Source organism: Stegastes partitus, unplaced genomic scaffold (assembly GCF_000690725.1).
Source record: "Stegastes partitus isolate 25-593 unplaced genomic scaffold, Stegastes_partitus-1.0.2 Scaffold2458, whole genome shotgun sequence".
Taxonomy (NCBI): Eukaryota; Metazoa; Chordata; class Actinopteri; family Pomacentridae; genus Stegastes; species Stegastes partitus.
In genome coordinates, this window is record NW_007580189.1 from 142,022 (window position 1) to 157,955 (window position 15,934).

At 41.1% G+C, this 15,934-nt stretch overlaps 1 protein-coding gene across 1 annotated transcript in view; it reads left to right on the plus strand.

Annotated features, from left to right (window-relative positions):
• The first annotated feature begins 4,809 nt into the window (after positions 1–4,809).
• The window catches only part of tmem110l (transmembrane protein 110, like), a 15,038-nt gene continuing 3,913 nt past the window's right edge, over positions 4,810–15,934 (plus strand). The window contains exons 1-7 of the mRNA XM_008305275.1: positions 4,810–5,212; positions 8,568–8,616; positions 8,878–8,973; positions 9,061–9,182; positions 12,573–12,685; positions 13,668–13,751; positions 13,838–13,969. Of these exons, the coding sequence (XP_008303497.1) occupies positions 5,023–5,212; positions 8,568–8,616; positions 8,878–8,973; positions 9,061–9,182; positions 12,573–12,685; positions 13,668–13,751; positions 13,838–13,969 (786 nt within the window). The 5' untranslated portion in view covers positions 4,810–5,022. The remainder of the gene's footprint in view (positions 5,213–8,567; positions 8,617–8,877; positions 8,974–9,060; positions 9,183–12,572; positions 12,686–13,667; positions 13,752–13,837; positions 13,970–15,934) is intronic.

The following is a 15,934-nucleotide window of genomic DNA, read 5'->3' on the forward strand; positions in this document are numbered from 1 at the left end:
CTCAATTTTTGAATATACAAAGAAGAGTTTAAAAAAAGAAGTATGTGCAAGATGTGATGCAAAAGGTCAGGATCTGTAAAAACGGTGCAAGATTGCATCACGGTTCCACTTCAACATGGTGCAATTAATCAAGATTACACAGGTTGTATTTGTCACATTTTACAGTGTGGGCAATGAAATGCAAACTTCCTTAAACAATAGAAAAAGTCATAAATAATGAGGAGCAAACATAATGTGGAGCTACTTCTGCTAGACTCCATACAAACTGGTTTTTGTAGTGATTACAGGCATTTATTTGATGCTGCAGCTCGGATTTTTCCTCCATCTGTAGCTTTTAGTTTTTATAATATATGAACAGAAACATAAACTATCTCTTCTCCTAACATCTATAAAAGTCAACATACTTTTAAGGAAGTGGAAAGAACCAAGTCTGGCCTCTTCCTCATTATAACCAGCCGCATATGCGCGTAAATAAGCCCAAAAAGTCAATAATTTATGACTTTTCGGGCTTTTCCGCCCTTTATTTTTCCCCCTTCCAAGCAGCTCTTGAGAAAACCCCTTTAGATTGCATTAAAATAATCCGGCTCCAAACTCTTATCAAAGTCAACAGTATCCTCTAGCGGTGGAAGCGCAGCGCGTCGCCTTTCCTGGCAGGCGGTCATGCGTTTGGCTCAAAGGTTGGCGCATGCTTCCATAAAGTTTCCCAAACAGTCAGATATTAACGCCGCAGACTCACCGTGCAGGTGAGCTCGTCCAGGTGAGACAGACGGGCGGTGTGGTGGAAGTTTAATGGCGCGAAACGGTCAGCGTTTTCTTTTTTTCTTTTCTTTTCTTTTCTTTCTTTCTTTTTTCTTTTTTTGGAACCGACAGAAAGCGAAAGTTGCGCAGCTCTGTGATTATAAAACGAGCTTTGTTGGTGCAGTTTCCAAAACAGGCTTCAGTGAAATGAAAGCCGGTTCCTCTTGAAACGTGGAACTTCACTCTTTAGGAGGAGCAGCTGAATAAACCGAGGATCGGTTAATTACGCAGCACATTTTGGGAATCCCCCCCTCGCCGAAATAAGAACCACAAAAGTCCCTTCAGCTTTTTCTGAAACTTGATGAAACGAGAATGCAATAGCGTTCTCACTGGGCACATGTAAATATGACACATGAACCATGTTATTTATGCAGTTTCAGAAACAAAAAGGACGATGGTTTTTAATATTTGTGCCATATTCAAACCTCAGACAGTTCATATTTCACAACTGAGATTCACACCTTTAAGAACAGAGCAGGACCTTTAACAAAATGAATCTATAAAATGGGAAGCACAGGTTAAACTTCTGCAAACAATGTGAATAAACTGTAAGTAACCTGAAACGTGGTTGACAGATTTTGCTTAAAAAACTAAACCATCAGCTGCAAAGTGTTTCTGATTAACTGGATGAAAGGAATATTGAATGTGAGAATAAAAAAACACTTATTTCACATAGAATTAAGTTTATATTTTAAGCTTTTGTTAGCTTTTGGGTTCTTTTCATGTGGTATTGTGCACATTTCCACATATTTACATCTCAGAAAACCTTCCAGTTAAACTTTAAAGCCAGCAGCATGTATTGCTCTTCAACTATGAGGAACTATGAGATGAGTAGCATTGCCAGGAAAAAACATTAAAAAAACAAAATGGTGCAACACTGTAATGTTGAAAAACTGTGAAAATAATATCAAATATCTGTAAAATAATTAGATTTTTGGTAGATTTAGATACAGTTAAAGTCAGTAAGTTTAATTAAATCAGTATTTACATTTGTTTTTACAGTCAATCTGTAAATTGTGACTTTTTTCTGTGATTTTACCAAATATCTGTAATTAGGTGAAACAGGGGAAGTCTGTATACTAACAGTTAAAAAAGGTTCTTTACCATTTTTTACTGCTTAATTTAACCCTTTTCTTTCAAAAAACCAAATCTGTAAAATAATTGAGTTTTTGCTCCTTTAAATGCAGTTAATGTGTAATTTTACAGTCAAACGTTGTGAAAGAGCAAATTAGAGTTTGTAGGATACAGACTTTTCATGTGGACATTTTTTAAAATTTATTTTAAGGACTAACATGTAAATTAACACTTTTCTGTGTGACTTTAGTAGTTCTTGTCTGTTATTCAACAAAATGGGGGGAAAAATCTGTAATATAACAGTAAATATTTTTAAAAATTGCAGTTTAAAAGTGTTAAAAATCATTTTTTTTACAGTGCAGAAATATAAATGAGACTCTGTTTACTTCAACTGCAGCTCAGATTGACTTTTTACAGTGTAAGCTGACATTGAGGAGGCGAAAAAAACAACTAAACTTATTTTTTTTTAAAGATGTTTCACTTCTCATCCAAGTGAAATATCTTCAAAAAAGAAACGTTCTGCTGCTTTTTACCAGAGCTGTTAGGTACACAGTGACCTGGATGACTGAGAATCTACACCGACATCCCCCCCCAAAAAAATCACGGATTTTTATTTTTTTTTTTTTTTTGATGTTCGCATTATAAGAAATGATGAAACTGTCGTGCGTAACCGTAATAAGGGTCTTTCTCAGAAACGTGCAGCGCTGAAGCTGCGCGGCGTGTTTACATGCTGCGGATCTGATTCATAAAGACACAAAGGACTCATAAAGAGACGCAGGAGAGGCGGCTGTCTGCTGCTGTGACTGGAGCCGCTCGTGGAACAGATGGTTGAAGCTGCGCCATTAATCTGCCACAGAAGAAGCTTTTCCAAGCGCGCGGGAGAAAGGATTATGCCTTTTACACTAAAACAGACACACACTAACACACACACATGCACACGCATGGACACGTGCGACTCGTGCACGAATCCGCAGCAGAAGACCGTTTTTTTTGTTTTGTTTTGTTTTGTTTTTGGCGACACTGTGCGTAAAATTCTCCAAATCGCCAAACGACAGTCTGGATTTCTATGTGCGGTTTTTTTTCTAATATTGTATAATAAAGCGATTAATTTGCTTAATTAGGCGGTTATGATTGCTTTGAGAATCTGTCCAACCAGCCACACCTGAGTGGAATCACCTGGTGGCGGATAGTTGGCAACCAAAATCCGTGCGTAAAACAAACAGTCTCCAAGGAGAGTGAGTAGAATAGAGGGTGCAGCAGGTTATTCAGAAATTAGGTCAGTTTAGTTATTAAAAAAGACGTGTAAGGCACAGTTCTGGTAGTTTAATAATAATAAGCTGATGCTGTGATGTGAGTAAATATGATGATTTGCGGTGTGGACTCTGCTGCTGAGCATTTATCATCCTCACATTCTTGTAGAAACGCTTTGTTTTATGTAGAATCGTTAATATTGTGTGCGTAAAGTCCACATTTTTACCTTATTGTGTGCAATTATGATGACAGAGGGGCTCATGCGGCGCAGATTTTGTCCACTTTTTCTTTTAACTCAATAGTCTTGTAAGCACATTAACGTCAGGTCTGTCCGTGTTGGCTCTGGGCCCACCTGAGGCTCCAGGTAAGTCTCTAAACTGGCACACATCAGCTGCCTTTGCAATTTAGAAATCCCACAACCTGCCTGCCTCTTATTATTCTGATTATATGCAAATACCACCTTGTTGTTTAGCTCAGATTGACTTGCACCTCCTTGAAGATGCAGAATCTAAAGATTTCCTTTGTTACAGCTCTACAGCAGGCTGGGATTTGCCTCTCGGGCTCGTTGCGCGTCACCTGGTGTCGCTGGCACAAAGCGACGAGCCTCTGGAGCGGCCTCGCGCACATTCAAGGAATTCTGCTGCAAGAGCTGCATCAATTAAGTGGCGCGAAAACAGGAAGTTTGGACACGTTTCACTTCAAAATAAAAAAAACAAAAACTGGAAGAAACAAAAGAAGACAGTAAAGGTGCAGGTTGGAGGAGCTAGTCTAAGTCAAAAGCTGTAACTAAATTCTCAGGCGGGCATCTTTGTGTTGAAACAAGATTTAGAAAAACACATTAATGCTTCTATTACCTGCACGGTGGAGTCTGGTAGACGTTTGCAAATCATTCAAAGTGCTGCTGAACACCAAGAAAACTGACTTCCAGGTAAACATAGAATTGAGTTTACGGCTCGTGCTTACTGTCCGTAAATCTCTGGATGCAGATTTGTTTTTGCTGAAGCCTGGAAAACCGCTCAGATCTGCAGGTCACCTCGTTGAGCCCAGAGTTCAGACCGGACCGGGTCAAAGGTCACGTTACTCATTATGCTGCTGGAACCAGATCAGCTTGGAGCTTAGGTTTGCCCCGAATGTAAGCTAAAGATAGATTGGGTCTCCATTGATTTTAAACATTCAGTTTCGGTATAAAATATGGTCTAACTTTAATCAATCAGTTTTAACTCAACAAAAATCTGCATGCACGATATTCAAGTCTCTGCACTTTTTGGTTTATTTGAATTTTTTTCCTGCTGTATTTTGTATTTTACCCTTTATTTTTTATTTATTTTTTTGCATTTGTCTGTAAATAACTTTGAATGGCCTTTGTGTATGATGAGGCGCTGTATAAATACATTTGCAGGATTACGGAGACTTGCTTTAAATAACATTGTGCCATCCCATTTAGGGGGAAAATATTGTCTCTGCTATTGTTGCTGTCTCCCAAATGTAAGGCTTAAAATGACATCAAATTATGTAACGTTTACAGGACGTAACGTGAAATAAATCGGGTCACAGGGCACTTTGTAAAAAGGTTAATCCTTCTGTAACTCTGCCAAGCTTCTCTAAAAGGAAACGGAAGGGTGCTTTTATTTTGAAAACGCCACCACCGGAAGTCAGTCTGTGCGGTTGCGCGCTTCACATTTCTTGTTTTCGTTGTTAAAAACATGGATGTGAGTCAGAAAATCGATCCCGCTGTTTGCTTTGACATCCAGAGATGTAACTTGAGCAGCTGGAAACACTGAAGCGGGACTCTGGTTGAATCGATCCGCGTAAACCTCCAAGAGAATCGGACGCTTGTGTTTGTTTTTAAAGGCTCCGCTCCTCCAGCTGCTTTTGTCTCCCAACGGTCTTTCCTCCACCATGGACATGTACGGATACAGCGGGGTGTTTTTGGTCAAGAGGTTCCTGGACAACCCCCCGTTTGAGGTGATCAACATGACCGACATCAACAAGGCGAACCCTCACGGCTGCGACAACGGAGCCCTGACCGACCGGTTCGGCGTCCTGATCCAGGGGCTGCTGGCCATCGTCGCCTTCAGCACGCTGATGTGTGAGTAGCGTATCAAAACACCACCCAGAAACCACGTTAGAAGCACCCACGTTGGTGTTTATTCGGACCTGCAGGTGATGAAAGAGCACAAACGTGCATTTAAAGGCGCTTTGCTGGTCCACGTGGCGTTTTGTTGACGTTTGTTTCCACGGAGCCTCATTGGCTTCGCACCGAACTCCATTGTCAAAACATGCTAATTTGATATTAACTTCTTTTCGGAAAGAAATCTTACCATATAGCAAACTTTTTCAAACATATCCTCACTAAGAAGGACTGTCTTTTTATTTCGGCCTACACATCGAGGTGTAAAAATCTGTTTTTTGAAAGAAATATTAGCTTTTTTGTTGATTCCTACCGCAATAAACAACGTCCACGTCCGCAAACTAAGCAGCTGCTGTGTGCGTCAGCGAACTGTGTCAACCATATATTCAGGTTATTTGTCAATAAAACCACGCGTGTTTTCTTGTCAATCTATACGCCGAATTTAACTTCAACACCCAAATTAGCATTTAATACCAAAGGTAGACCAGAAAATTGCCATGTGTGTGCCCACAAGTGAAGCAGCTTCCTAAATTGCGGTGTTTGTAAAGGAAGTGTCGTCAGAGTCACAGAATGGCATATTTGGGTTCCAGGACTCAAAAAATGCATTCTAGCAGCACAATAACACACTGCACCTATGTGTACTTAGTGGGATTTATTTATCAAACATGGCATATAGTGTTTCTCAATGAATCCATAGAATTATAAGTGATTTAAACTTCACACAAACTTCATGTCTGACTTTGAGTCACGGTTTTGTGTTGGGTGTAATCTGAGATTTTCAGCTACCTCCACAGTGTTTTTCCATATCTGCTTTAACAGCTGAACAAGATGCTCCTTGTGCACCACACTGTGCGTTTCCTCAGGCTGAACAATGGCCACTGGCTGCTCACAAACTTGTGATTCTGTGGCAGCTGACTCAGAGAATGTGGAGCATCTTACCAGCTCTGACACTTCAGGCCATGTTCTCGACTTCTGCAGAAGAAAGGTGCAGCTGGCACCGAAAACTGCATCCTTTTTTTTGTAACTTAAGGCCATTTCTGAACTTGTTTTTGCTTGTTGTAGTGCATGGTTTTCTCTTTGACTTGTGTGATTAAAGCTGTAAACTTTGAACCAGGCTCCTCGGTGGCTGCGCTCACAGTGATTTCTTCGGCTAATCAGGGTTCAGTGCAGCTGGATCCTCAGATCAGTGAGGTGTTGCAGAATTAGGCCGGGCCTTGAGGGGGAGTGAAATCAATGAGCTCTAACCTCCACTCAGTTACTTATTAGTCGAGGAATCGATACCTCCCTCCTCTCTGTCTGTTGTTGTTCCTCTCTCCAGCTCTGAGTGCTTGCAGGTGTCATTCTTGATCAAAGCTCGTGCGGCTGTTAATCTTGGCGCTGCATTATTAATGTGCGGTGCAGCGTTAAGAGCTCTTCACCTGCGATAGCAGCAGCCAGATGCCAGTTTCGCAGCCACGCCTGCACCGTGCATCCCTCTGCTGATCTGTCTTCCTCAAAAACTATTTTTGGAAGTTTCCTTCCACTGACTCTCCACTTACATAAGTCAGACGAGGGCTGGAGCTTCAGTTCGCTGCAGTTCTTTAGTGCCAAACAGTTTGAAAAGTTAGTTTCACAGCGAATGTGGAGAAACTTTCTCTAATTTGTGCAATGCCTGTTGTTTAATTCTGTTATGAGAGAACTTTGACCCACTTTCTGCATGCTTACTAAACATTATTTTAACACGTGTAACATCCTTACGTCTTCATTTTCTGACAAATATAGATTTTAAAGCAATCTAGGGTTGCCGCTGCTGATTAATTTATTTTTCACAGGTGATATAGCAGCTGTTTAGCTCAAAAATGTAAGAAAACAATGAAACTTGCTCATGACACTTCACCCAAAAAAAAAAACAGCTATTTTTGCTCTGTTATGACCTAACTCCCATCTAGAGGGAGACACACTGAGCGGATAATGACTACAAGAATATTTTTATCAGGTCCAATTAAATATCTGTGAAGTCGTTGTTGTCCATGAGTGAAATCTGTGAGTGCAGGTGTCTGTAAGGTGTAAAAAAAAAAAGGAGAATAAGGATGAACTCAGGCAACAGAGAGCGTGTTGCAGACTGCAGGTAGGGTTTAAATAAGCGACTAACATGCTGGGCGCTGCAGGTCTTCAAAATCACACCAATCAACCACCTGCAGAACAGACAGAAATGCAGGTTAGTGCCAGATTAAACCCCATAAAAATACTGACATGTTCAGTTTTTGAGACATTGAAATCAGCAAACTTTTTTTTTTTTGGTGTTTTGTATTTGAGTCATTCCTACAAATATAATGAGGCTGCTTTAGGTGATTTAAAAAGTTTGAAAAGTACAGATAGAGGGTTAAAAAGTACACTAAAATGCTTGAAAAAACATCTTCTGTTGTGCAGTTTACCTAACTCAGTAGACCAGGTTGTATTAATTCATGCCTTATGCCGAAACAAACCAAGGCCTTGTCCACATGTACGTGTTTTTTTTTTTTTTTTTAAAACAAAACAAAAAAACTGGATTTTTCCTCCTTTGCTCCTACAAAGAAAGCACCTGCTCAAATTAGAATGCAAAAACCCAACTGAAGCACTACCAAGAGGATGTCAAAACAATATGAGGGGATTGAACCGTATAATTATTAAGACATGTTGGTCATTCAGGAGCTTGAAAGCAGATCCTAGCAGGCGACCAACGACGGTGCATCAAGGATGGAGAGAATAATACCTGTGGACTCATTCTGTCACCTGTGTTCCTAAAAATAGTCGACCAGTAACTGTACATTTATGTCTACGTATGTAAAAAGCCATATTTGGAGGCCAAGTGGAACCAGTAACGGTGTTGTTCAGGCTCTTATTATCAGGGTTGTATCGCTGCCTGTTGGTTTGCAGTGCTCATGATGGCGCTTCAGTTGGGTTTTTATGTTTTCTGAGTTTTTTTTCAAGAACAAAGGAGAAAAAATCTCTGCCTAAAACTGCTAATAAACCCGTTCTGGATGAAGAATGTGGCGTACACATGTAGCACACATCTACAGGAAGCCTCCGTCCTGTTCTCACATGCACAGTCACGTTCTCTGACCTTGCGAGATGACGAGATAAACGAACAGTAGGCGCCTGTTCACCCGGAGCCCGGTGGGGAGAAACGAAGAAACCGGGACGATAACGTTTCATCCGTCTTCTCCCCCTGCAGAGACAAATATGAAGGAGGGGAAACAAGCTGCAAAAAAAAAAAGCCCTTTATGTTGTTTTGCAGGACAACGTGTCTTGTGCCGCTATTGATTAATTGATCGACTTTTATTTTGTTTTGCAGTGAAGAGGTTCCGGGAGCCTGTTGGGATCAGACGGCCGTGGAGGATCTGGTCAGAAACTCATCTGTTCTCCCTCAATTTCTGTCCTTATATCTTCAAACGTTGGCATTAAAACATATGTGGACATATGAAATCATAGTTATTTACAAAATCTTCTCAAATAATGACCTTCTGTCAACTCTGTGAAGGTTATTTTGAAGTTTCCCGACAAGAAAATGTTTGAGAACACATTCCTACACATGCAAAAATATAGACTAGGAAACTCAAACCCAGGATATTTAAATCTAACTCGCTCCGTTGTATCTTTTCCAGGTTCTTCGATACGTCCAAACAGGCCATCGGTGCTTTATTCATCCACTTTGCCAACGTCTTCCTGTCCACTCTGACCAAAGAGGACCCGTGCTCCCTGTGAGTTGTTTACTCGCGGGTTACAGAAATGTGGGACACGACAACAGGATGTATCGGCAGTAATGGAATTTCCCGTTTTTACCCAAGGTATCTGATGAACTTCCTGTTGGACGCGACGCTGGGGATGCTGGTCATCTGGCTCGCTGTCAAGCTGGTGTCCAAACTGGTGGAGTACAAGCAGTGGACGCTGCTCATGTTCGGAGAATACGGTGAGCGGAAAGTCATTCGCTTTGATTTCTGACACATAAAATGACTGAGGAGTTGCATTTGGATCATTCTGTGTCCAATCATCAAGACTTTCTGAAAGTTAATAGCATAAAATGTAGATATTTGTAATGACGTTTGTCACATTTTAGCTTGATACATCCATTACTTTTAGATATGAAAATTTCACTTTGAACCACTTTCAGCATGTTTTTTGCACGTTTAGATTTGAGCCTATGTTCAAATGAGAATATCTGAGAAAAATATTAAAGATAAAAGCCTGAAATTTTCTCAGTTATTTATCTTCATGTCATTAATTCAGAATCTGGAACATTGGACAAGTAGATCAAATCATCCCTGATTAAGAGGCGAATTGAAATATGAAAGAAATCTGAAGCAGACATAAAAAGTCTCATCTTTGAGCTCACGTTAAAACCGATTTAAGTTGGCAACTAGTGATATTTTCTGAACCACGCGTAGCTGCATGTCACAATAACATAAAGGAAAACGTATAGAATACCTTCACAAAAATAAAATACAAACATTGATTTAGAATTTGCAATATATTGATCAAATATGAGTCAAACAGTCTCTGATAGTGGGTGAGTTGAAATCTGAAAAAACTGAAGCCATCATGAGTCCAAGAATGAAAAATATACTCTTTTATTTTATTTTATTTTTATTTTTTTTTAAAAAGGGATTTTATTTTGTATTTTTGGAGTACTATTTTCAAACTGCACTTGGATTAGACGATCTAGAAGTTTATTGTTTTTTTTGGTGTAACTTTTCATTCCTACTCAAAGGTTAACATAAAAATAACTCCCTTTTTTGTTTGTTTTTATGACCAAGTATCTCATATTAAAAACTGTGGTACATGTTATGTGGCTGCATGTGGTTCAGAAAATATCACTAGTTGGTTTCTGAACTATGAATTTTTTGTAAGAGTTTTCGTGATGGCTTCAACCTTTTTTCAGATTTCAACTCCCCCATAATCAGCCATTTGATCTACTTGTCTAATATTGCAGATTCTAAATCAATGACATAAAAAGAAATAACAGTAAAAAAATCAGGCTTTTGTCTTTATTAGTTCCTGAAATAATGTCGTCCAAACATAGCCTCAACTTTCAATGTGCAAATAAAAAAACATGCTGAAAATGGGTCGACATGAAAATATTTGCTATATCAATCTAACATCTCATGAATATAATTTTAAATATGCATAGTTTCTGATAAGAAAAAGTTCAAGCAAGTCAAAGATGGTCAAGCAGAAGGCCCCTGATGATCTGAGATGGAATAAATCATTTATGAACTCAGAGAACTTGTGTTTTCTGGGAAAATGAAGCTGCAGCTCTGGTTTCAGCCACCAGAGGGCGCTGTAGACCCACCACGGCTGGCCAGGGAGGCGAGCCAGCATCTCCAGCTGTCTGGAAAACATTCCCAGTGTCTTCATCGGGAGATTAACTCCACCTCAATTATAACACTCACTCTCTCTGCTGGTGTTTTTCCTTCACTTTCTTACTTGTGTGATGGAAACTTTTACTGAGACGAGCTGCTTCGTCTCCGGTTGTGTTTAGGTCCGTCTTTCCATTTGAAGGCGATGTTTCCAGATAGGTGTGCTGCAGAAACATTTTGTGTATTCAGGTGAACTCGCTGAGTCCAGAAACGCCTTGAAACGATGATGAGTGGTTGGTTGGTTGGTTGGTTTCTTTGTCTTTCTCCCAGTCGGGCTGATAATCTTCCTTCCTCCTTCCTGTCCTAATGACAGACTCGTCCTCTTCTGTGTCTGTTCTGGCGAGACACCTGTAACAGACCTTTTAGGAAAAGTTGAGACCAGAGAAAGGAATTTAAATACTGTATATTCTACTCAAGAAGCAGCACAGTTACTTCTCTTCTCAGGTTCTTATTCAAGTAGAGAGTTGAAGTCAGGTGCATTTATCATCTTGGAAATTGTCGTTCAAAATATTTTTAACCTTTTGAATTCACTGTTTGGTTTGATAGACATGATATCTTTTAAAAATCGCCAAAATGACACCATTTAATCAGAGCCAGAAACTGTGAAAACACAAAGAATCCTTGGATTTACAGATTTTCTGATGGTCCTTGAACTCATCATGTGTGACATGCGGTTCTGTTTGGAAGATTATTCATCGAAATCACTTTATTCTACACGTCGTATTTAAAAATGAGCCAAAAAAATAAACATTTTACACCAGATCCCAGCTCGGTTTCTGTTTGAGGATCAGCCAAACCATGAAGTTTCAATTTCATTGTCAGGAAACATCGAATCAAAGACTTAAAATCTAAGTGAAACTGTCGGTTTTTGTTGGTTTGTTTTTGTAATTTTCTACTTTTTTTTTCTTTAGCGATGTAAAGTTATGTTTGGTTAACGCTTTGAATCCATAAACCTCTGCAAGCAGGATTGACATGCATGTTGTCTCACCAAAAAAATAAACACCAAAATTACACCATTTATCAGAGCTAGAAACTGTAAAAACTTACTTACTTATCCCGTTAACATCTGCTGGGACACTAGCAGTGTGTCAGACGATGCACGCTTGCTTTGCAGTTCCATTCACCATCTATCCCTATCGAGGGCATCATTAGGGGTTAGCCCTCAATCCACTAGGTCCCCTCACACCAGCTCCTCCCATGTTTTCCTGGGTCGCCCCGCTTTCTTTTTCCGGCGACATCCAAGTTCCTGATTTTGTCGATGAACTGAGTATTACGGTGGACACGTCTGAACCATCTTAGACAGCGGTACCGGATCTCAGTATGAAGATTAGCGAGGCCTAGTCTAAGAAGAATTGTTAGATTTTCAACTTTACTACAGTCCTTGAACTAATCGTGCATGACATGCAGTTCCATCAGGAAAATTAACGTCTAAATCTGCACTTAATATTGTAATATTTGATCAAAATCACTTAATTCGACATTTACCTTAAAAACAAAACACAAAAACAAGACGTTTTGCAAAGCTATGAGTCACGTCAGAAGTCACGTGACAAGAATTCAGGGTCCATTCAGCTGAACTGCAGGCAGTGTTGATGCAGAGCAGAGAGAAGACAAGTACGGAAACAAATTATAGAGATTGAAAAGGAAAATAAAATAAAGGCAGCACAGCTTAGAAAAGATACACATAGGAGCAAGTTGCTGGGAGATACATTCAGCTCGGTGAAACATCTTTCTAATTCCTAGTCTGTAGAGGTTGTAAAAATGTAAATATTAAAATAAATGTAGTATGTAGAGCTAACTTTTTCAACTCTGGGCTTTTGATTCAATTTTTTTTTTCAATTTGCATAAAACAAATAATGAAAGAATTCAAGTTTGCTAATGTAAAGCTGTAAGTGAAGTCCAGTAGAACCATCTGATCGGTCCCGTTCTTCGCTCCCCTCCAGGTGACCCTCCTCAGGCAGCAGCTTGGCTCGGCCAGTGCGGCATCTACCTGCTCATCATGGTGCTGGAGAAAGGTGTGATCAGCCTGGTGCTGCTCGTCCCCGGATGGTCCAAAGTAAGAACCCTCCACAGCTCACTGGGCACTACCGCTGTGACATTTTTGTTCCTCTTTTCTCATCGTTTGGCTCAAAACGTGAGAATTACTCAGCCTGCGTGTAGCACAGCGACTGTCCGTGTTGTGATGTCGTCCCAGAAAAACATCTGAGCCGGGCTTCATGAGAAAAACAGCACATTTCTGTCGGTCTTCTCTCGTTACCGTCTCTGTTTGGTTGTCGTTTGAACTTCCCTGGCAGCGTCCAGAGATGAAAGTCATCAAGACTTGAGGGAGAATAAACAAGCAAGAAGATGAGAAATGACTTGTCGTTTGATTCCAGCGGAAATATCGAAGCAACGTTAATGGATCTGGAAGGCAGAGCGAAGTCTGTTTGTAGAAGGAGTTTTGTTTGGTAAAGATCCCCGTGTTTTTATTGGTGACCCTGCTTCCTGTGTTTAAAAACCATCTCCATGGCGTTTGACAAACAATTTAAATATTATTAATAGGAACAGAGCTGGTTCTGGTCGGTTGAAAGTCAAACCATCGTCTCTCAGGCTGCAGCTTCCCGGTTATTGTTCATATGGTTATGGCCCGTTTAAAATCGTCTAATTCTATAGCAGCCGTGCCACTTGTTATTATGGTATTAATATAATAGCAACATACACAGATGAGCCACAGCGTTAAAGCCACCTGCCTTATAGTGTGTAAATCCCGCTCAGCTCTGATCTTTAGAGGTCTGGACTCCACAGATCCTTTAAGTCCTGGAATTTACAAGGTGGAGTCTCCAAGGACTGGACTTGTTCTCGTGGCAGGGATCATTACACACGTTTTTTCTGTCGGTGTATGTTGATATTTGTTATGTTTTTGTGGGTCAGACTCACTGACGTGAACTTCCTTTTAAACCGTGATGTGCCGTCGTTGGTTTAGATCGGAGGCTTTTCCTCACCAGACAACACGTTGCTCAAAGCACCCATCACACGTCTGTTTTCTCTTTCTGCTCCAGCTGCAGGAGGTGTTGCTGAGCTACATCGCTAACCCTCAGCTGGAGCTGGTGCTGGTCATGCTCATCGTGCCCTTCATCGTCAACGTAAGTGTCGCTTTTAATGATTGGAGAGAAAAAAAAAAACGGTTTTGTGTGAACCGTAGCCTCAAGTCCTGCGTCTCCTCCCGCAGTCCATCATGTTCTGGGTGGTCGACAGCCTGATGATGAGGAAGTACAAGACGATGAAGAGCCTGGACGACTCCTGCGACAGCTCGGTGAAGAAGGCCGACTCTCTGCCGTGGGTCGACAGCGAGGAGTCGCGGGTGAGAAAAACCGACACATTACAGTTAATAAGATCCAAATAGGCTTTCAATTCAAATCTCAGAGTAATTTCACCAGCTCCATGTATGAAGTGTCACCGTTTTGCAGATTTGCGTTCAATTATTTTCTATTTTTACACAAACAAACTGTAAAAATGGTCGTTACAAGTCAAAAAATCTGCAGTGAAATTTTGTCTGCGAAGATTAAGTCGAACATATTCTCAAAACTTGGCTAACTTTTTTTTAGTTTTCACATTAGAAATATTTGTCTCTGTTTTTTTGATTTAGTCCAGGTAGCAGTAAATTCTCTCCATGTTTTCACGCAGCCCTCAGACGAGTCAAATCCTCGCTTATCGTAGCACTTAAATCCCATCTGCTCCGTTGGTGACTCATCGGTCTATAAAGGGATCACTTCTGATGGGAAAAAAAGGGCCTGTTCCCACCAAACACCAAAAAATGATGCAAACCAAAAGTGACAGTTTAACGTCTTGATTTTGTGCCGAAGAGAAGAGTTTGAAGTGTGTGATGCGCCGACACAGTCCCGCCGGGTGTCGACTGCACCTGTTGTTTTGGGGGACGCTGATCTTCTCTCTCCGAACACGTGAACTCGGTCCAAGAAACACTGAGTCAGAGCGTCCTTCCTCATCGCTGCTGCGGTCGGACGTTCCGGCTGTCTGTTGGGGTTTCAGCCTCGCTTCGGAATGAAAATACGAAGTTTTGTAATTCCTCGCCGGATTAAATTTCACTTTTGTCCAACTGGATAACATCATTTTTTTTGTTGTCGTCATGGCAAAGTCCTCATGGTGGATTTGCGGCCTTGAGTTTGGGATTTGTTTTGTGTCGTACAGAAATCCTTAATTCAATCCAAATTTATTTACGTAGTGCAGTTTGCACCGTAAAGCCCAGACTTTATGATATTCTATTACAGAGAGAAACTCAACAAATCCAGCGATTAGCAGCCTTGAAACCTCAGCACGTCTTTTAGAAGCTCTGTTTCTAATAATTACATGAGCAGAGTTCAACAAAAATTTGGCCTGAATGGAAGAAAATCGCTGCCGTTAGTTTCCAGCAGAAGCCAGATGACTGGTGGCTGTGGTTTCTGGTGCCCACATGTGTGTGTTTTGGGCTGGATTCTGGTTTGTGTGGTCACTAACAGGCCACTTGTTGTAATCCAGCAAATCTGCTTAATATCTGCCTCCACGCAGCACAGAAGCTGCTGTCATCTCTCCCCTCCCTCTCTCAGGAAAGAGTGAACTCGCAGACTTCTCCTCAGCGCGAATGACCGTCGAGCTCCGTGACCCCCGTGAGCGACGGGATGAGAGTGTTTATCCCCCCCCTCGCTTTCCTTTTCCCTGGTCGGCTGCCAGGCGCCCATAAATCACGCCTTCATCCGCAGAATAAAAGTGACATTTAGGCTCCGTTTCCACGCGCTGATGTGATGGAAAGCGGAGCGGAGTGGAGGAGGGCAGCAGATAGAGAGGCTTTGACTTGGACGAGGTCTGGGTGGGAGTGGTGACCGGAGCTCCAGAGCTGCAGCCACAAGGCCTGTTGTTGTGGTCGGCGCTGCTGAATCTGATGTCAGAGTTCTGGTTCAACATCAGAACCATCCAACAGTCACCAGAAAACCTGCTCTGGTCCGGTTGATGTGCTGCAGTTTGTTAAACATGCTTTGGGCCAACTTCAGTCAACAGCTCTGTGTGCTTCTGTAGACAACAGACTACATGTTTCATGAAGAATCCAGGTTAATACACCTGCAGATGAAGTGTTCTGTTCAGGTTTTGCAGACTCTTCAAAGATTGAAGTGGAGTTATTGCACTCAACTTTGCTGAACAAGTGGAAATTTGGCACCACTAACACCACAGTTTCCCTGTAATGTGCTGCGACACTATGAAACAGTGAACACCTGCTTCCTTTGACTGTCACTAATGATTCAGAAATTCACTTAAAGTTGGACGTTAAAGCCCCTCT